This window comes from Anopheles maculipalpis, chromosome 2RL, assembly GCF_943734695.1.
Source record: "Anopheles maculipalpis chromosome 2RL, idAnoMacuDA_375_x, whole genome shotgun sequence".
In the NCBI taxonomy this organism is placed as follows: Eukaryota; Metazoa; Arthropoda; class Insecta; order Diptera; family Culicidae; genus Anopheles; species Anopheles maculipalpis.
In genome coordinates, this window is record NC_064871.1 from 41,158,441 (window position 1) to 41,180,872 (window position 22,432).

At 42.3% G+C, this 22,432-nt stretch overlaps 4 protein-coding genes across 5 annotated transcripts in view; 2 read left to right on the forward strand and 2 right to left on the reverse strand.

Moving 5' to 3' along the window:
- LOC126559291 (probable prefoldin subunit 5) overlaps positions 1-22,432 on the forward strand; it is a 195,836-nt gene that overhangs the window by 29,820 nt on the left and 143,584 nt on the right. The gene's annotated exons all lie outside the window — the stretch shown is intronic.
- LOC126558811 (homeobox protein engrailed-2b-like) lies at positions 2,553-3,416 on the forward strand. The gene is made up of 2 exons (XM_050214882.1): positions 2,553-2,919; positions 2,989-3,416. The coding sequence occupies exons 1-2, from the start codon at positions 2,553-2,555 to the stop codon at positions 3,414-3,416; spliced, it is 795 nt and encodes a 264-aa protein (XP_050070839.1).
- Positions 8,499-16,553, reverse strand: LOC126557933 (adenylosuccinate synthetase). Its single transcript, XM_050213859.1, has 7 exons — positions 16,316-16,553; positions 13,399-13,501; positions 9,743-10,022; positions 9,524-9,598; positions 9,251-9,381; positions 9,011-9,165; positions 8,499-8,927 (listed from the first exon to the last, which is right to left on the reverse strand). Exons 1-7 carry the CDS (start codon positions 16,544-16,546, stop codon positions 8,499-8,501), a joined length of 1,404 nt encoding a protein of 467 aa, XP_050069816.1. The 5' UTR covers positions 16,547-16,553.
- On the reverse strand, positions 18,384-19,087 carry LOC126567132 (phosphatidylinositol N-acetylglucosaminyltransferase subunit H). Its single transcript, XM_050223365.1, is given in 3 exon segments — positions 18,384-18,482; positions 18,484-18,609; positions 18,685-19,087. Coding segments are annotated over 3 exon segments (606 nt in total). The 5' UTR covers positions 19,066-19,087.

Consider the following 22,432-nt stretch of genomic DNA (forward strand, 5'->3'; position numbering starts at 1 on the left):
ATTAACGCCCTCCTTGAGTTAATTTACAAGAAGCGACTCCACACGGCTCCATTTCGAATCCTTTTGATTTTTCCTGCATTATTAGATTTGGGATCTTTTTAACAGTATTAACGTCTCCATTTCACAAATGAACAAAAATTGCCGAATTTTCTTGAGTATACCTTCGGCCACACCGATGGAACAAAATGTTCAGCAAGAAGCATATTTTTAAGCATAAAATTTGACAGCTCTATTAGTGGAACTCTAACCATGGAGGCAAAAATAGTGAAGGAACTCCGTTCAGAAGTATACACGATCAAAGATCGGCACTCCGCCGCATCGAAAACGGATAAATCATGCATTAGTTTACATCGGACCGCCGATTATATCGCTGAGGGCGCTTTGCCGGGAGGTTGGTGCAACCGGCCAAACAGTGAAATGGTACCTGTTGGACATGAACATACATGTCAGGAAGTGGAAGTCGCGACTACTGCGGATGGTTAAGATGATGAACACGATTTTCCCGGCGAGATGCGACGAGACGTTAGTGATGGGCCCTGGCTGGCAATGATTTTCGTATTTTACTCCCTAGAAGGGGCGAGGGCTCCGAGATGAAGTTCGTTTTACTCAACAAGTTCTCCAAGAAGGTTATCAATCAGCGAGAAGGGAATGTCAAAGCAGCTCTTCTCCTTTCGCTCCAAGTTAACCATGAACGGGGAAACTTTTAAGTACGAAATGTCTGCCAGAGTTCTCGTCGTACATCAAGAAACACCATGAGGACGAAGACATGGTGTTTTGGCCGGTCGGTCTGCACAAAGCCATCTTTGGAGGCTTATGGCGGCTGAACATCGAGGTGGTACCGAAGTCGATTAACCCATCCAACGTTCGCCAGCTGCATCTTGTCGAGAATTTCTGTGCTAATTTGCAGCGTATGATCTATTCGACTAAAACTGAGGAGGAATTTCAAAAGTAAAATGAAAAAATCAGCAATAAATAAGCCCTAAATGCATGTTTTTGTCCACCTTGGCGAATATTCCATAAACTGCCGGAAGGTCGTTCGCAAGGTTGTAGATTTTTTGTAAGTCAGCGTATGTGACAACCTTCGATGGGAAACTTATCAAGAACAATTATCTGTTTTGATTTTATTTTTTACCATCATCTGAAAAAAGTCAATTTTTCACTGCAAACTTTATTGAGCAGATTAACACTAGAACTACTGCGATTTTTACGCGTGCTCTACCGCACCCAGTCAAAATGACTGGTGGTTACCATATAAATATTTTTTTATGATCTGACTAACATTTTCATATTTCTTTAAGTTTGCCTTAATGCATATGATACTTTAATGCACATTTGATTGGTTATTTCTTACACCAGCTTTGAAAATCCTTCAAATCGAACAAATCAATAGTTGATCCTGTTGTGTTGTAACCTCGAAGATTCAAATCGTATACAGCGAAGTATTAACTCATCAACCTTGTTATTCATAAAATTGTTAACTTAATTGTTTTATTTCTTGTATATTATGTATTATCTTGTAGTTATATTGCAAGGAATACGTCTGTCGGTCTGTTGGAGCTTTTTGTACGAATTTCGCATTGAAATAAGCTGTTCATCGTTCAACAAATCATCCATTGCTTTGCTTCCATTTAAGTTATAAATAATACAAAAATAATACAAATTATTCTGTATTATTACAAAATTATTTTATCAACCAGAATTATCTAATAACACGATGTTCCAATTCTGAGACATCATTATTAAAAATTAGTTCCATGAATTCTCTTGTAAAAAAAATCGTCCGAAATTGACCCATGATTACATCTCTCGTTGTGGACGGTTGTGGACGCACATAGCACTGCAAACGGTTCGGTAATACCTTCGCCCCTTACGAAGCATCCACCATCATCGCCAGCTGCAATCTTTCTGCCCCGTTGCTAGTAATCCAACTCAAGTGTCCTTAAATAAAACTGAGGGGAATAACGGTTCGGCTTGTTGGACGCAATTGCCATTTAATTACCGAACCACAGCACACAGTACATTATGAGAAACAAATCGGTGGTTGAAAAAGTGGCAAGAAAATCAAACGAAACCGCATCTAGATCATGTCCACGGTAGAATTGGTTCGCTAGCGTTCCTTCGTCCTTCATTTTCCTTCCCGCCGAAAAGGGAAGGCAAAGCGGAGAGAGCAACAATACGAAAACCAATGCCAAAAACCCGGTAGGGGATCAACAATTCGATGGCACACTCCTGCCACCGTTGGTAAAGTGGGAGGAGTTTGTGGCATCACCTCAGGCCACAGTGGCAGCTTCCGATCCTTGCGGTGAGCAAAAAGGGATGCGTAAATATTTGGACAGGGATTCAATTTCCTCCCAACAATAACCAGCGTTTGGAAAAGGGAGAGCGGTACACAGACGGTAGTTTCACCGAGGAGGGAAGAAAATAAAAAGGATGTGATCGATTGCTACCGGTGTTCAGTGTGTGATCGGTGCGGAAAAGGTCCGGACCGAAAAGTTGGCGTGTGCGTTCCAGCCTTGTTTTAGCACCAGAAGATACCAGAAGAGTGTAGTGCAATGGCGGCTTCCAGTTGCAAAAGTGTGGCTCCTTTGCGGCAAAGTGATTTCAGCATTGAACACATCCTAACACGGGCCGGTGAACGGTATAGCAAACGGCGCAAACTAACGACTTCACCAAACTGTCGAAACTGTTGCACAAGCAGCCCAGGAAGTGATCGTAGTGATGATGCAGATGGTAGTGATGAGGTTGCCCGGTTGCACGACGAAACCGGTACGGAACCGGACGACGATCTAGAGGAAGTCATTGACGTTGGGCAATCGGTACGCGCATCGGATGCGGGTTTCTTACCGACGGTTCCCGGTTGCAGTATGCCCACGTTCGATTGGCTGTACTACACACGCTATCATCCACCAAAGTTGCCACGTAAGTAAAATGGCGATTGTGTCTCCCCCGGGGATCAAGCTGATCGGTATCGCACGCTCGTTTTTGTAGGTCCCCAAAAATCGGGTCCCGTTAAACGAACTCCGGGCCGTTTACCACGGGTTCCATTCACGCCTGCCCAACTTAGCGCACTGGAGGACGCTTATAAAGTATCCACCTACCTGAGTTCCGAGGAAGCGAACCAGCTAGCCTACAGTCTAGAGTTAACCAACACGCGGGTGAAAATTTGGTTCCAGAATCGACGTGCTAGAGATCGGCGAGAAAAGCGGGAAGCATCACTTGCCACCGGCGGCAGCATGTACACGGATCCTTCGCCGATCAGTTTGCCATCACTTGGCGGTGGCAGTAATGCGACGATGCAGACGAGTGTTGTGCACAACAATTCTCGAACTGGCAGCAGTCATCCGTCCTCTCCGTCCAGCGTAGAAGCGACCGTTAGTCGACAGAGCAGAAGTCCAACCACCGACCGTAGCTACTAGCCTGCATCAGTGTGTGTCTCTGTGGGCATAAAACAACAGTTAACAACTATTAGCACGTTTTTTTGTGATATTATTCTTCATCGGCGATCTCTAAGGATCACTTCAGGGTGAAGGACACTCTTGTACAGTGATTTTCTGTCAGTAAAATGTGGCTGGCTTATTTGTATATATGTACCCCGCGATGAAAATGTAGGCCTTACTGTAAGAATTTAGAATGTAACGTTACCACAGTGCTAAATGATATAAGAATAAAGGAGATTATTTACAAGCTTTTATAGTATTGAAAGCCATATTTCTTAAACGTTAAATATGTCAACTGTATTTAAGTAAAGTGTATTTTCTTCTTCATTTGTTTTGATTAATTTAATCTCGATGGACACCTTAGGCCTATTGACATTTTGCAACAATTACAACACAGTTTATATGAATAGACGCATTTTAAATGAGATCATAACGGAGTATAACGCCAAACGTATGGGGTTGGACCGACGCTGAACATTGACACGATTCACAAGCTAGACAGAAGAAATCCCGGGCTCGATAACAGCACAAACTGCGTTAAATTTTCAACACATACATAGATGTACCTGCTCAAGACGCTTATCAAGAAAAGTAGCAGTCCGAGCATCAGAAACCTAGTCTTATAGTCTAGCCGATGCTCCCAGGAACGGAGGCCAAACCACGGGATCCAGCGTTGCATGGAGTCCAGTCTCGCGTGAGCTCGGGAAATGACAGGATGTGTCCTGACATTATGTTAGCATACTCCATAACCGACCGAATAATGGAGAAGTATAGCGTTTTTATATACATTGAACCATGAAGCTCGCGCATCATGTATATGTATGACCAACCAAGCAATTCCACGTAGGAGTGCCTCCTGCCAGAAAAAAAAACGCCCAAATTCTCAACATACTTCCGCCTTTCAAGATGCTGTTCGTCGTCTAGCACGTAATCGAAAACCGCTGGAGCTCGCGAACGACTAAATATTAATTTCGCTCAACAATGCCTGTAATCGAGCATGGTCTTGAGACTCCACGTATTTGCCGGAATACAGGTAATTGCCATCTGGAGGCACCATGGACAGGTAATTTACGTAAAGTATGACCAACAACAGCTCGAGTTTGCTGCCCTGAGGAACGCCGGAGGATGTACAGATTGAGCCTGACAAGTGTGGGACCATCCTTGCAAACTAGGATCGACCAAACAGGTGTGTGCTTTTCTATCAACGGTCTTGGTATGGCGCTTTTATATCTGTATAGATAGCATCCATCTGGAAACCAGCGTCGATGAATTTGTGACAGTCGCTTACGAATTACATTAATGCAATAACCTCTGCCGGTTGCCTTGGCATACCATTTTTGGAAATCGATATCGCCAGGAAAGGATACGATAGCTGGTGCAGTTGCGTGAAAGACCAGTACAGATCGCACCAACAAATAACTATTACTCAAAGAAGGTCAACAAATAATAATATAGCAAAAGCTGCAAAGTTTATATAATCTACAAATAAAATTACTTACATTGGAAACTGAAGTTTTCTTTTCGAATTGTCATCAAACTGTGTGCAAACTGTTCAGCATAGATCGTTTCCTTTTTATATCTTTTTCATAGTATTACTTAATTCCGGTTTTGCGACACCATAATTACAAATCCTTTAACACGTCCCACACTTCCATAGATCGTAATTGTACTGTTAAAAATAAAAACAACTAACAAATGTATTACAAATCCCTCCCTATTAGGATCATCCCTCCTCCTCTTTCTATCGTCGTTTCATCTTTGTTACAGACCATTGGGAAGAAATAGAAAAGTAAACGATAAAATTCATTGCGCCTCCATTGAGCAATGCCTCCATATTGTAGGAAAGGAAAAACAAAACCGTGTAAGCCTACAACAACTGATACAATATTGTGGTACTTACATCTCTGGGAAAGATTCTAGTGCCTGAGGTAAAAACGAAAGTGTAAATGAAAAGAAAATCTAAAAATTATTCTATAATCGCACACTAGCAAATACAAAAATCTACATTTGTTGGCTTTAGCCTTAGCGGTACACCTTAAGTAATGATACATCGTATTTACTCTACACAATCTTTGCTATAAAATTATTTAATGTTGCTTATTTCTTCATTCCACGATTTACACACACACACCCACACACTGCTGGCCAATGCCTGAACAAAGTATTTTATTGACAGAGCCCAAAGGATCTGAAACTCAAATGATATTTATACAAATTGTGTGTCGATTTTGTTTTACCGATACAATAAGTGACAATTTTGTTGTGTAAATTGGGCTACGCTCTTGAAGCAGCAATGATAAAGCAAACTGCAACAACAAAAAGAAAAAAAAAGTTTTCAATGAATTCATCAAATAATACGTTTCACACGTTTGAAAGCAGGAAGAAATTTGTTTACTACCATGTACCTTTTTCTTAACGAAAAGGATAATTAATTGAAAAAAAAAAGAAAATAAAACGCATTTTTCCATCAAATCTATACCGTCTCCTCTGCATCAGTTAGTCTTTTTTGCTATCCCCGGGTTGCACTGTCGTCATAATCATCCCAACACCCATTTGTCCCTTATGCTGAGCAAAGATATTTTCTTGTTTATAATCGACACAATTATACGATAAGCAGCAGACAACGATCGCACTGCGAGCATTATATGCCGCGCTCTGTTCTTGGACACGCACGATCATACCCTTTTTTTTTGTTTTTGGGAGGCGAGCTTTTCCCCGTATGCATTATTGAACAAATTTCTATCTACCGTATGCTGTGCATTCTTGCTGTTACCTGTTGTTTTAGTCGTACAAGTGTTCCTTTTTAAAATACACTGTATATATTCCTAGAGACAAAGAATTGTTTGTTTTACCGCAACAGTGTTACGATTGTGCACTCAAGCTTGCACCGCACACACATAAGTTACCAGAGTAAGGATAAACACCCACAATAAGCGTCGTAAGCTATAACATACTGTGATTCTCATCTTGGTTTGTTTGGTTTGGTCTTGCATTGGTTGTTTGCGGATGTATTCTAGCCCGAGCTTTTGTTAATTCGGTTCATTCTTTCCATTTAATTTCATCTTCATACAAGCAACAAACTAACCTTTGAGGCCTCTTTACATATGATAGGCTATGGATGAATACATTGTGCGTAGGCTTTGCCTGTAAATTGTTTTTGTTTCTCATTCTTCCATTTCTTTTTCTGTTCAACAAGCATGCTCAACAACTTCTCCCTATTCCATTAGCGAGTATGATATCCGGATTGTTTTGAAAAACACAACGAAACGAAAAAGAGAGGAAGAGAACAATTTAAATCATAATCCAATCTGTTCAGTGTTTTCTTATGAAAGTATTGATGTAGAATGTTTTTGCCGGACTTTGTGCGATCGATGTTGGTGAAATTAAAGATTTAAACATAAATAACAACCTCAGAAGATCAAAAAGCTTTCATTAGAAAAGCAATTATAACTGACCCTATGAAGCTTGCTGACCGTATCGTTTATTCCGACCGTACATTCTATCGTCGGAAGGAACCGAGATAGAGAGATAGTTAAAAATACTTGTGAAATTAAAACATGTTTCATCCGGGTACCTATTTGAACTATCCAACCTAGCCCTGGACCTAGAGACAACTGCCCGGTTCCTTTAATAGACACATGTTTGGAACATTTGAGTAATAAGCATTTTCATAATTTATTGAATTTGAAAAGAGGGTTTCTTCAAATGAGAATACAAGAAGATTCGATTAACTATACATCATTTGTCACACCAGAGGAATAGTATGAGTATTGATATATTTATATATACCATTTGTTTTAAAAAATCGTGTCATCGGAATTTCAAAGAATCATAGGTTCGTTCATAAAAGAATTTATAGATTCTGAATCAATCAATCAGTTTAGATAACTAATTCATTGATCAATTGATTAACAAACCAAGAGCAAAAAAAAAAATAGTTGATCCACGAAGGCCAGTGGACCAGTGAGTACTACGTCAAAATACATAATCATTCTAGGTGCAGAGGGGCAGGAGCATATTATAATGGTGGTTTTCTCACAGAGATGCATCATGCTTTAGGAAATTTCCAAAATGGATCTGTAGCTGGTGTTGTATATTGCACAAGTAGCCTTGTTTGCTACGACTGGTGTTTCATGAAGACATCATGCACCTGTACAATTGGGATATTATTAATATATGTGAAAAGGGTAAAGTTTGGGAAAGGACATCAGAAATGTGGGAGACTCACACTTATTGACCCTATCCAGATTTAAGGAAAAATGTTATATCCACATACCCGATATAAATGATACGATTTACATAGACTTCAACTTTAGTTTTAAAGGAACATTAGACCCTAAGAAGCCAATATACAATCAGGACTCTGATTCTGACATAACTCGAACATTTTTTAACCATAAACCAAATGGCATATTTAGATACCCATATTGCAGATTGGGGTGCTTATGATAACTCTACACATGTTCGGGGCCCCCTACATGCCTAATGCTCCTATTGCCAAACAGCTACTTATAGGAAGATGTCGATCTACCTATAATAGCTGTTCTGTTGAGGCCCAAGCTCAAGTCCCAAAGCATCTGCCTAGTTTGTCTAAAAAGAAAAAAAAAAACCTTTTACTCTAATGTTCTCAACATGTGTCTGAAGCATTGGGTAGCTCTCCAATGGTTATTATATTCATAGGTCGAAACACTTCACACATTTCCGGATCTCTCGGATCGGATGATAAGTGGGACAAAATTAGCTTTTACTGTACAGTGTCTCAGTTTTCAGGGGACGTACACTAAAAAAATTATTTCGTGTAGCCAAGCCACACCACAAGAACATTAATGGTGCGTATACAAATCACTCCTAAAATCGATACTTCCACCAACAGCGTGTAACCGTGTAGTTTCTCCTCTGCGTATGTTGGTTTCACTTTTCGTCTTCTTATTCGAAAGAAAGTACGACAAAAATTATTCCCATGAAGCAGGCTTACGGTGAAGTTTAAAAAGCGGTGATGATGTGTGATGATCTATTTGCTGCACCCAGGCTGCAGTACACGCACAGTGTTTGCTGAGCGACTTAATCCTTCACGCAGATAATTGATTCCCGGCCCTTGCCAACGCCAATCCACTTGACCGGAACGTCCAGATCGTTCTCAATTAACCGTACGTAGTCTTGCGCCTGTGGAGGAAGTTCGCCGAAATCGCGCACATTCTCCGTGCATTGTAGCCAACCGGGCATGGTAATATAATTCACCTCCACCTGGCTGAGATCGGTAATCGAGCCAGGGAAGTAATCGATTTTTTTCCCATTCAGATTATAGCTGACAGCTACTTTAATTTCTTTGAGTGTATCCAGAATGTCTAGTTTGGTTAAGCAAATGGCCGTGTAGCCGTTAACCATGGAGGTGTACCGTAGCAGTGCCAGATCGAGCCAGCCACACCGACGTATTCTCTGCGTGGTAACACCAATCTCTCCGCCACGCTGCTGTAGCAACGATCCAATGTCCTAAATAAATTATAAAAAAAAGAACAGCATAGTTTAATTTTAATCCGTCCACAATCAGATAAATGTGTTCCGCCCGTTATTACATCGTGCAATTCCGTTGGGAAGGGACCATCTCCTACACGGGTAGTGTAAGCTTTCACGACACCGATCACCTCACCGATCGCCTGCGGTGGTAAGCCCAATCCGGTCAGCACACCACCGATACTGCAGTTGCTGCTTGTCACGTATGGATAAGTGCCTGGAATGTAGATTCGACCGAATGCGGAGAAGCTTGGTTAATGTTTAACTGTAATCCGATTGTGCTACGGATCTTTACCACCTACCAAAGTCAATGTCCAGCATGGCAGCGTTCGCTCCCTCGACCAGCACGCTTTTGCCCTCCTTGAGCGATGTGTGCAAGTACGACACGGAGTCGCGCACCAACGGTCTCAACCGTTCGGCATACTCGCGATATCTAACGTAAGAAGCAAAGGTCCAACACAAGTCCGACTGATGCCATCGTCCTCCATCGTCCCACAAAACCTAACGCACAGTGATGCGCTCTTGCGGCAGCAGGTTGACGGAGGAGGACAGGCGAGTGGTCAACCTTTACTTACCGTGCGAGTTCCGCATTTACGTCCACCGTGAAGTCGGGATAGAGCCGTTTGTACATTGCAACCAGCGCTTCAAATCTAATAACGGTGTACGTGTCCGATGTATGCCGGTCAAGGTGCAATGGTGTGTATTGTAGAGAAATTGAGAGTGTAAAAAGCAAAAAAGGATATTAAAAAATGGATTCTTAATACATCCTTTCGGAAGAGAGTGTAAAGCCTTACTTTTCACTGAACATCTTAAAGTCGCCCAGCAGATCCGAAACGCGGATACCGTTGCGGGTCGCCTTACTGGAATAACATGGCCCGATACCTTTTTTGGTTGTTCCGAGCGATTTGCCACCCTTTTCCGCCTCTTGCAGGCCATCCACCTGCTGGTGCAGGTCCAGCACGAGGTGCGCGCGGTTCGAGATTATTAGGCGTTTTTCCCAATTTTTCAAACCTTTCGCTTCGTTTTTGGCAAGCTCGTCGAACAGTCCGGGCAAGTGAACGACAACACCATTGCCTGAGGAAGAGAGGGAGCACAGAAAAAAATGTATAGCCGTTAGAGGTGTTTGAATAGAATAGAAATAAATGTTAATCTAATGTATGTTATCGATTTCTTAATTCGAGTTTCATATGAGCGACTCCACAGTAAACTTCAATAAACTGTTTCAAACTACCGATTTATTTACAAACAATGATAAAAATTCTTACGGCATCGATAATTGAAACCCATTATTCTTCCACCAGCTAAATGAAAACGAGTAGAACATGCCACAGAAAACAAGGGAGGCACATTCTGTGACACACGTGCCATGTTTCGTGACCCAAACCGATAAAACGAGGCCTGGCCAAATGACGTTCGTACAGGATGGCTTGTTTATAAAACTTATCGGACAACCTATCTCGTCCGTTTTGGTCGGGGTTAGTGTCTCTGCGGATGTAGTTTGTTGATGAGCTTAAAACAAACTGCCTCCCGTGGTTTGCAAGGTCGATTCGTGATATCCTGCTTAATCAAACAGGAACGTGCCCCTTAGCTTATTATACATATTTAACGGTTTCTCCTTTTTTTGGTTGTGCTTTCAACGATTCCGTTTTTCTTTTTCATTCAAATCTGATTGGTTGCGAATAGTTTCGCCTTGGTACGAATAATACATATAAAATTATTACATTTCCGAATTATGGCATATAAATGGCAGCATGTTTAGTAAAAAGAAGGCACTTCAATCAAACATAACACAGCGCAAACTTGTTCTTCCACCATTCCAATTATGGTAATCCGGCACATTGAGTCAACCAAAACATTTGATCGATAAACACATTTGCCTATAAGTTTTGATGCATATTTTTTTTGTTTGCTTTTGTAAACTGAAAAAAGTACGCCCGAACTTTGCTTTGATAAGAAGCAGCACAAATAAATGAAGGAACCAAAAAGGTATCCTTTCTTATTGCGGGGCATAGGCTACAGGCGGAATAACCTTGAACGAAACCGAAACTAACTCAAGGATACACTAACGCTCTGCGCTCTGGGACGATGTTGATGTGGTTGTGGCGGCATTTGGTGATTCAGAGCGACTCGACCGACGCGCTATGACAAAAACTTTCCCGCGATATTTATTGTTGTTCGTAAAGTAATGGATGATTAATTGTTTAGACTATTGAACAGTCGTGACTGTTCAGCTGCACCTCCACCTAGTCGAGGAGCGGTAGAAAACAACCCATCCAAGTTGGTGATATTTATACAGCACACAAACTAATTCGAAACTGCGATTAAATGTTTAACTAAACGCTAATATCGTTCGTTTTTAATTGTTAGGCAAGCTTTGTAGTCAACAGCAAAAGTTGTTCATGTGCAGCTAATGTCATAGAGGCAGGCAGTAAGTTCGTTCGTATGTTTTGCAAGTCTGGTGAGTCGCTGTTCAATGTTTATACCTTTCACGCACGAACGAAGTGTCCAATGAAAATAAAGCAACGGTATTGCCGAACGGAAAGGTAGTTTGCGGTGTTGAAACAAACAATAGAACACATAAAATATGAGAGAGGTAATATCGAAGGGCTGTTAACTTGCCAATTGAAAACAATGCTTGAAACAATGCATCACATTACATTGTCTCGTATGCAAAACTTAATTGGAATAGAAAATAAAACCCTGGAGCTCTGTTGAAGCACTGTGATCGTAACAACAATCCAAAAACCTGCAAATGAAAGTATTAGTCTCATAATGATTTTGTATATTTATTTATTCTTTTATATTTTCGACCTTTTTTAACAAAGAATATATCATTGAAATCACATACATTAGACCCATTCATTAGATGATTAACTACTCACTAATGCAGTGGAAAAATGCGCGCAAAGCGTTCCTGACGTACAAAGCGTGTGCCAATGGTATTAGAAAAAAATGTATACACCAAACGATCGGTGGTCTCGGAACAGTAACCGCACGATCACGTAAATTGTCATGTGATGATGGGACGAGATGGCGATGAGCAACAACACGATCCATCCATCCACCACACTTTTACTGTAATACGTTCGTTCGGTCGGATACTATGCGCTTAGCGTTTAGCGCTCGAACCGATACATACATTACGGTAACAAACAACATTTGTCACCACCACCCGTAGCAGCCACATTCGATCGTTTTGAAAATTGTTGTAAAGATTAGAAAAAAAGCCACAGCAAAAAAGAACCTTTTGCCTTACATTGGCAGAGCGATTTGATGGGATGGGGACGAAGTTTCAATTGGGCCGACAGCACAACAAACCCGCTCAGGGCGGTATGTAACACAACAGCCCTACGGTGAGCTGCAAGTTTCAATGGCATTGGGTTGAAATTTGCACTTGAATCTTGTTCGCGTTAATTTGGGGTGGGCAGCAAAGCAAAGCAGAGAGGGAGAGAAAGAGGTAAAGAATACGGTCGCGACAGAGTCCACTACCGATCGAGGTTACACCCTTCGCGCGTCCTGATGCTGACCTTATGTCTAAATAAAAATCTTGTCTCGACAAGGATGGGCCTTGTTTAGCTTGAATGAATGTTTCGGTTGTCGGCTGTTGTAACACACCGTGCCGGAAAGGAGGCAAACTTTCATCAGCCGTTAAACTGATTTACCTTAACCATACCACAAACGTAACGATGTATAATGCAATGCAGATTTATGAAAAAATGAAAGTTTACCAAATAATTTATTACACTGCTGCTTTTCCAACCGGTATCGGCAGCCGATTCTTAGAGGGAATCGGTAGGTTAAGTACCGTAAGCGAATATGATAATAAAAAATATGTTCTTGAAATGAAATAAAAAAGCATTGAGCACAGTGTTTTATCCAATACGGACACACACACGATTGCATATGCAGTTTAAGCGTTTATATCCCAATTTTTTTTAATAAAAAAAAGTCCTTACGGGATAAAAAAAGAATGACAAGCTTCCAATAAGCATTATACATACGTATTTTCTTAGCAATCGAAAAACTAAATGTACGCTTACTTTAAGCACATGCTGGGCCCTTATGATCGGTTGTTACTCTGTCTGGAGTACAGAACAATAATTGGATAAGGATCCTACGATGGAGAATGTTCCAATAATTTTGAAGGCTTTAGGCTACAGAGATTAGAATGCAGCAGTATCCTCGATCGACGCCGTTGTGCTTATATTCAAAAACGCAAAACCACTGACTTTGAGTGACTATCACCTGCACGTAGAGTTTTGTACAATATTGTTCACCTTTTCCAGTATATATTAATGCCCCAACTTGGATCAAAGGATGAAATTCATATTAGTAAAAAAAAAATAATCGTCTTAGTCACACCTGTTACAAACAATAGAAAGGAGAGTCATACTTCGGTACATAAAAGAAATGATAGCAAATACATCCTACCCTTCAGCGACACACTTACCAATAATCGAGGTGCTTCTCTCATGGATGATTCCGCTTGGGAGAAGATGAAAATCGAATGCCTTTCCATTGACGACCACCGTGTGACCTGCATTATTTCCACCCTGTAATGACAGAAGAATATGATGAAATTAGACTTGATTGATTATTAATACAATTTACCACTACGTTATAAGGCGTGGCTCCATTTCAGTGAGTTAAATAATGACAATAAAAATTCATGAAGTAGTGGCAACGTAAATACAGTTTCGAACGGGCAGAAACTTCTCACTCCCACCGTCTTCTTCAATCGTTTTATGTATATTTTTTCTTTATTTCTATTTCTCTAGATCATGATCGAGTGGGGTATGACTTGGTAGAAATTATTTTTAACCCAAAAATAAACATAAAATTAACAGCTCCCGTTTGTGTAAATTGCTTTGAACGATTATTATTGATCAACAACTCAAATGGCAACATATTCGACCAGCTTACCAGATTCAAAATAACAAACGATCTTCATGCTCGGACAGACGCATAATTAAACCGCTGAAAGTGGATCCTTTGCACCCTCTCTCCCGCCCGGTCCATCGGAAAATAAGGGTGAAAAACGAAAGGAAAAATGGACTAACGAAGGAAAGTGAACCGGCTTTAAACGAGGGAATGGTTTGTGGGAAAAAATTTTTGCAGCAATATATTTTTGGTCAACGGCCAAACACGACCACCATACCATACCACCTGAACCGAACGTCAGATGGGGTTTGCTATCAGAGGTCGTGCGATCATACAGAAGCCGGGATATGGACCGTGGTTACGCCATACCGAATTTTCATTTCCCTGCGCACCCATACCGCACCGCTTCTTATCTAGCTTGATTCTGTGCGCGGGTGGATGAGTATGAACAAGACGGTTTACAATTCTGTGTGTGTGTTTTTTTTTTTCTTGCAGTGCTCTAGGTGGATGTTTCAAGTGCAACCACAAGATATAGTGCGCGCCTGCGTAATATCACGCGCCACAACTGTTTCGGTGGAAGAGTCGAAGCGAAAAAAATAAATAGACCAGCGGATTCACCACGTCTGTTGAATGGGTTTTGGCGTATACCGGTCGCCGTAGTGGTCACCTTGCTCATCCTACCGTCCCTAGTACTCCCCGTATCCGCGGGATCTTTTGGACGGAACAAGCAACGGTACGGATGAACCCATTGCTATTCTTATCGAATGTGTTAACATGCGCAAATTTCTACTGTCTAACAGTGTGAAGGAGGGGGTCATGTGATGGGCGTGCGCGCGAAAGAAACGAGAAAGCAAGGATGAAATCTTTTCATCCTCGTGACCTCCTCCAACAGCAAGACCTCACAACACGGTGCTCCGGCTGCATTTTATCCGTGGCCCGAGTGGATTGTGTTTGTGTTGTTCGTACCGAGGGACGAAGTGAATTAGTGCAATAAATTATGATCGAAGCTGATATTAAACGTTCATTCCACCCTGAAACCAAAACGCAAATGTACACGTTGGGTTTTTGGGAGAATTTTTAAACATTTCTATTACATCATCTGCGGTCGGACACGGTGGACGTTACGAGTACATGTGTGTGGTTTTGTTTTCCTACACTGTACAACAAAGAAGAGCTCTCTAGCAGCTGTTCGATGAAATTACCATCTTGCAGCGAATTAGTCTCGCCAGGCTCAGGGGTATCAGGCTGATCATGTCAGGAGAATGGCCGGACATGGCATGGACATGCGGTTGTAACGCATGACAAGCTATAGCAAGTTATTACGACAATGACAAGCCAATTGAGCCAGCCAATCTGAATTAAACGCAATATCGATAAAGCTAATTTCGTAACAGGTCATAAACATTGAGGCATGCTCCTTAGAAAACGCAATACAAACGAGCCAGCATGCGTCAGCAGCATTGGTCGAGCCCTCCGGTTATGATTAGTATTCGTCCGAATCGACTGACAATACACCGGAACAATCTTAGAAACAAAACATCTGTGCATCTGTGTTTAGTTCACAGTTCACACCAGTTGCCAGAGACGGTCGTTGGAAAAGCGTGTTAAACTTTGGTGGCGATTGCACGTATGTCTCCTTATCAGTAAGCTAACAGCCACGGGAAGCTCCAGTCGCATTAACGCTTCTATCCATCTGATGATCCAGACAACGGTCGCACATACGCTAATGACGCGTGGTCGAACCAGGTGACGTAAACGAGCAAAGGATTGCGACAGGGGCGCATTTATCTATCTCTAAGCTGCATGGGGCCATACGTTTAGGCGAAAACGAAGGGAGTCTCTCTATGCCTATCCTTTGTAAGTAGAATTTAAATATCTAGCTTCGAGTAAATCTAAATTAAAGGAAATCTGAATATGTAGATCAAGACTATCGGAGGTTCTTCAGTGTCAGAGCAAAATAGTCTCCACATCTTTAGCTAGGGACTCTGTTTGTCCAGCTTTTTGTTATCTTGTTCAAGGAATTGTCCAAATACGGAGTGGATGATAAGGTTCGGCACTGTCTCTCTCTCTCCGCGACGCTACACGATATCAGTGTGCGTCAATTATGGGAGTGTTAGAATGTGAATGGCGATAAAAAAATGCAAGCAATTGAAAAGTGCACCGCTGACAGCACATAGTCGCCCGTATTGCCAATTAAAGCACATTGAAAGGTTCGATTGCATATCCATGACAGCAATCGATTTCCGGACAAGGTTCTTTTTAATATGAAACTTTCTTCCGCTTCCAATGCTTCGATTGTACTGCAGTTTGTTCGGTATGCGATGGAGACTGCTGGTACCACTTCAACTTCATCATCATCATCGTGATCACATGTTAATTTCCTTGCATATGCTTGTCGCTAGTGGGTTCATTTCGCTTCGGTTACAAATGATATGTTAACAATTACACCCTTAAAAAAGTTCCCCCACACACAGCGCCTGACTCACCTGACAGCGGCACACGATATCGGCATCAGTGGCCAACATATCAACCACCTTGCCTTTGCCCTCGTCGCCCCACTGAGCGCCCAGAACCACCGCCACCTTTTGGGTGTACAGGTTCTGGCGGCGGTAATGCATCTGTTCGTGCTCGGTATTTACGGCAGCGGTGTGATTATTTTCTCCTCCTGCGTGGTGATTGGCCGTACCGTTCACAGCCGTTTGATGATTCGCAGACATACTGGAAGTAGCGACGGATGATGATTTTTAATTTCGTGAATTGCTCCTTCTGCTGCTGCGCGGGGGTGTTTGTTATCTTCGTTACCTTCCTAATGTAATTCACACTCAAGCGGAAAAATAACACACACTAGCGTTTTCTGGCGCCAACTGGTTTGGGTCACCTCGAAGCGGAGCAGACAAATAAGCCGAAGCAATACGTATCCTTGACGATGATGGGGAAAAGGCGACCGATTATCGAACACTATCGACTAGCAACGTACAGAGAAGATTACACAATCCACTTCCGGCCAAACGGCACACTAAACACTAGAACTTTATCCGCTGTTGTTGTTGATGTTGCACACAACGTTAAGCTGTTATAGCATTGGCTACCAACAAGCTCTAATGCCGCAGCACTATTGGAACTTTATTACGCACGGTGCACGGTGTAGAATGAAACGAAAACCACGAGGTGTGCTGCTTCAGGGGACAAGGATGCACGAAAACGCTGCTGTCCGGCGGATGGGCGAATAACAGCGCGAGCACGAAGCGTATACCGACCGTCGTGTTTAGAACGGACGCGGAAACGTCTGATTCCCAGTTGCGACCAGAATCGACAGAATTATGTAGCTCGACAACGCCGAAGGAAATGCACCCGAACCTCGTGCGGTTTTCTCGCGAAAAAATAATAAAAACAATTTGACAGCACCGAAAGATTGCGCTTGTACAACTGCTTGATTGAAGGATGCGGCATTTGACAGTACTCCGCAAATTGACAACGTGTATTTTGACGTGCAATGTGTCGAAGATTTTATTATTAAAATTTTTAAACTGCAGTAAACGGTTATCTGTTCAAAACAATTGCGAAAGGATGAAAGACCATACATTTTCGCAATGAAAGACCAATTCCGAGTCTTACCGATCCTAGAGGGTTTTGTTAGGTGTTTTGTTATTTTTGTACCAACTCATCCGATTATTTTTTTATTGTCATCATCATTACAATGAAAATACACTGTGCAATCTTGGCGACATGTAGCTGCACTTTGCTTACATTTTGGATTTTTGTTCAAAGCGAAGAACAAATTTCCCAGGGGGAGACGCCTTCTCGAGTATTTTACCGAATAATTTACGACATCATCATGACAAATCAGCACGAAATTAACTGTATTCTGCACTACGTGTAGTTGGGTGCTTTGTGCATGAATTTCGAGTAGTGTCGGATACCGAGGCTAGTCCCCCGAACTATCCGTTATAAACGTAGAGTCATTTGACTTTTCTCGACCGTTGGCGTTTAATTGCCTGTTTGGGAAAACATTTGTTTGTTTGCATGGAAATCCATCGAGAAGTTCCAAATTAGTATCTTTTCTGCGCCGTAATCAGCCATCATCAGTAATCAGCCGTGCTATGGGTACGTTGGTCGTATCATTAAGCTATATGTAAAAATTTTATACATTTTCCCTCATTCCAGAAGCGAACACAGAGGTTTCGGACGAGATTCGCGACCTACAAGATGCGGTCGTCACCTTGCGGATGAATGTTCCTGGGGTGTATAAAAAGCTGTTGCTTAAAGAGTGCGAAATAGAGCATCAAAAGATTGTATGTTGTATAGCGCAGGTTTATTGTACATGGTTCTTTTTGCTTAACGATGGTTCTCTTTGGTTCTGGCTTGATTTAGATTGAAACCGATGTATGCGTGCCAAAACAGCCGGTTCAGGAGTTGAACAAGATAGAACGGGTTGTGAAACAACTGTTTTCCTCTTCGAATGCTACAGCCGATATCCAGGAAGTTCACAACTTGTTAAACGTACTGCACAAACTGTTCCCAGAAAAGCAATAACAACCAACAGATGCACGCGCGTCAACCGTCCTGCAGCTCGAGCAGCGAATGGAGTTCTTGGTAGATAATTTTTAAGCACGGCAAACCAGGCTTAAGTTGCTGTATCATCGGTAGGATGTAAATTGTACATAATATAATGAAAATCGATTAACAATGTATCTATACTTGCCTGCAATAGAGTAATGACCGGTTTCTTCCGAAATAAATGTCCTTTGGTGAGTACTTGTAACACAAAAATTACTTTTAGCTGCAAGTAAGGGAAGAATTCAATTACAAGCCTTTTCGACGTGTAGCCTTTTAACAAAGCAGGAACGATTGTTACGTTAAATAATACTTCATTGATCACAATATCTTGTACATACTCTATCGGTATGAGAGCATTTCGTACAGTACCGCTGGCGAACGTCGTCGAACATTGCATCGCAAAATCCTTTACCAACACCAAACTTTCCGATTTTATCACATTATTGTACAGGTATACAAGAGTAGCGATTGGAAACACAAACAATGCGTGCAGTGTGTTCAACCGGAAGAGTAAAACACAAACTGCAAAGCAAAACAAAGTTCCAAGTTCCAGAATCAGCAGTGTATGTCTTTCGCGAGGCGCATCCACATTTTCTACCGTAAGCTGCAGCACACTATCCGATTTGTGAACGATTTTAACATGAATTGGTTTTCCTCTAGTGGTCCAAAGAAATACCATTCTGGCGAACGGGATCAAAGCATTGGAAAGAAGAGAAAAGGTGTACGGATTTGTTTGCAATTTGCGAACAGGCGGAAACTAAATCAATAACAAAGCATAATAAGAAAAAGAGCAAGAATCAAGCTAAACGTTTTCGATTATCCGGGATAACCGCCAAAGCACGAATAATCCAAATAAACGTAAAATGAGAATGTTTGCAAGAAATTAAGAGTGCAAGGACATACGTTAAGAACACATAAGACATTTAAATAATAATTTAACATTTAACTTAAACACAAGTGTATGGATGTATCGTTTTAATCAATACTGCCTCAATTCAATTTTTCAAACGTCAAACACCGCTCGAACCCAGCTGCCCGAACGGGCAATTTGGCGCAGGTCGAAAAAAGTTGAATCGTTCAGAATCGAGCAGTCAATGCAAAAAGCTGAATCCAAAGCGCTGCAGTAGGCGAAAACGAGAAGAAATCCAATATGGCGGTGTAAATGTTGTGATAGCTAGATTCGCGAGTTTTAAAACGGAAAAGAACCTAGAACCAGAATTCGTGGAGCCCGCATTCTTGTGTAATTTAACTTACAAAGCCAATCAGCAAACACCGAGCTATTTTGCATACCGTTGCCGGTTCCAGAGCGTTATACGGAACGGAAAGAGGTTTGTCGAGGAAAGCAATTACAGCAGAGCAGGGAAAACTGTGCAGGTAGCGCATAAGAGAGCAGCAGACATACAAGGTGAGTTTTTTTCCTCTTCAGCACGGTACGTACGTCCTACTTGGTTCCCGTTTTGTGGAAGGACGTCGTCGGATGCTTGGTTGGTTTGGGTAAGCCAACGCGCAATCAAACAAAGGTGCGAGATTCGCCCGGAACCGTACAGAGCAGCATCATACTCGCTGCACTGTAGAGCTTTTGTGCGGCCGGCCTGAGGATTGCGGCCGGATTCAGCAGGAGCGGTGCGTCTGCGGTTGCCGAGGTCGAGCGCACGTAGTGTGTGAGTCTCTATTTTCTTTACCATATCTTCTTGTTCTTCTTTAACTTTCCGTTAGAAGAGTGTGTGTCCAGCTTTTGGTGGAAGGTGGCGTGAAGTAGATGTCGCGTTAAGTCTTAATAGATTTCGTGTGACGAGGTGCGTGGTGCTTCTCAATCGATAGGCCCATATATCGTAGTTCCGCATCGTTTGTGTTTGTATGTGTGTGGAATTGCTTATGAACTCTAACCCCCCCATTACTTCCAAAATGTTCCATAAATCTAAAGCTACCTGTCCTGGCATGACAAATAATATGATTCCTGCTGCTTAAGGATTGTATGTTTTGTGCGGTGTAGAGATGCTGGTTAAGCTTGGGTTTCGCGTATTTTACAATGCTCACGGTATCCGGATCCCGGTGCGTGTGAATGAAGAAGAAAACGCCGAGCAGAACAATTCAACGTTCGCCGATGGAAGTGCATTTGTGTGAGTGTGTGCATGGGTTTCTGTGCTGACGCGCGCGTGTGTTGTGTTTGGCGTGAAGTCTGCTGCTGCTGGCGAGTAGCAGTTGCTACACCGAAAAAGCGTGCGAGAGTATGTGTGTGCATTTGTGCACAAAACCGAGCCAGTGTGTGCGTGTGAAGCAGCATGTTCCAGCAGCGAAAAAGAACTAATTAAATCGTTTTTGGTAGCAACTGAGAATGATTAGAGAATCGCTTCTTTCTTTCCCCTGGAGCTGTGGACAGGGTGGACAGACATGATTTTGCATGAAATTACACGAATGGCTGCCAAAACATGTCGAAGCTTGGGCCGGAATAGGTGGTGAAAATGATGACGGGGTGATTAATCCATCAGTGTGCGTCCATGCGTGTGTGTGTGTTTGTGTGTTGTGTTTGGAACGAAGTGAATAAGTTTTCAAGGGATAAGAAGAAGACGTGTGTCACGGGCAATATAGGGAGATACCCGTAGGTGTGACAAGAAGGAGGGTGGATTTGATGTATATCCTGAACCTTTCGTTTGCTAGCCGAACTGACGCTGCAAAGTTATGTTTTTGCACTTTGCCTTGCCGCTGCTATCGTTTCCGTGGCACCATGTTCCGGCCTACGCGGCAAAAAGTTGCAAGGCGTATTGAAACGCACGGTCGAATCCATAGTAAACCATTCAAAAACGACCATAATGATGAGCTTATGTCACATTTTTCCATCTAGCTAAAGGCGTTTCCAACTTCTTCAGCGAATCCGCTGCTAACCTTAAGTTGACAAAACGTTCCTCGTTCCTTGGCGAAGGAAATCCTTTAGTAACCACCAGCATTTGGTGCAGAAACAATAGTACATCTACATAGTATTTTGCTCCTAGTAGCATTAGATGCAAATTTGCGTTTTCTCGTGCTAGAAAGCGGCCTTCCGCGCCCTTCTGGATACGTGTGCATGTATTGGTGATGCTTCGTGTCCTCTTAGCAGAGCGAAGCAAACTGTATTCGCACGACGCATATAAGCTGATTTTCTTGGTTCGGCTTAACCGGTATGTAATCTCAATCATAGTAGCGTATGAAAAGTGTAGAACATTTTTTGTTGTTCAACGTAAAGTTGGTTTTGATTTGCTTCATGGGCTCGCAGAACCGGAATCCGCAAAATCTGTACCTTCACACACGCTCTTTGGGTGGTGAATCATCTGCAACGACGACGACAACGATGAGGGGAACAATGATCCCGTCGTTCCAGCGAAAAAGAAGCGCGTTGAAACGAATGAACGAATGTGTGCGTGCGTGACCGGCACGGCAGCGATGGAAAGTGCTGTTGGTTTTGGGATTGTTGGGTCGCTGTTGACCAGTCAGCCGTCTGTCCGACTGGCTGATGTCGGTGCTCCATTGGCATGTGTCCGCCCGAGAGCTATGCAGTGTGTTGCCATCTTGTTTTGACGTTGTTTATCAGTTTTCTGAAGGTCAGTTGAATCTACTCGTTCTTGTTGATTCACGTGAATGGGGTGAATTTAAACTACTAGCGATGCACACACACACACACACACACACACACACACACACACACAAAGCAGATAATTTTCATCCCATTTTCTTAAATGCAAAATATTGTTTTTCAAGTATTTTACGCACACTGGGGTGCCCTTTCCAAATGCGGTACAACATGAAACTTTCCAAACAATTCGTTCCCATTGCCGCAACCACAGCTTTCATTGTGGTTCTGCGATGGACAATTTGAAAACGCTCTCCCACTTTTCGACGCTTCCCCGGCTCTCCCGTTATATGGTGTTTGCTCTAGAAAATAAAAGAGAAATTTCCCAAGGGATTTTTGTGGCTGTGTGTTGTTAGGAGGAGGCAACATTTATGCTTGTTAAAACCTGTTTTGATTTCACGGAAGAGTTTTGTCCCTGGTAGATACGGTGCAAGGGGTTTAT

Coding starts and splice junctions, on each gene's coding strand:
- LOC126558811 (XM_050214882.1), top strand. CDS start 2,553: ATGGCGGCTTCCAGTTGCAAAAGTGTGGCTCCTTTGCGGCAAAGTGAT. Junction 2,920..2,988: donor TCATCCACCAAAGTTGCCAC/GTAAGTAAAATG, acceptor TCGTTTTTGTAG/GTCCCCAAAAATCGGGTCCC.
- LOC126557933 (XM_050213859.1), bottom strand. CDS start 16,546: ATGTCTGCGAATCATCAAACGGCTGTGAACGGTACGGCCAATCACCAC. Junction 10,023..13,398: donor GAGAAGCACCTCGATTATTG/GTAAGTGTGTCG, acceptor TCTCTTCCTCAG/GCAATGGTGTTGTCGTTCAC. Junction 9,166..9,250: donor CATGCTGGACATTGACTTTG/GTAGGTGGTAAA, acceptor TCTACATTCCAG/GCACTTATCCATACGTGACA.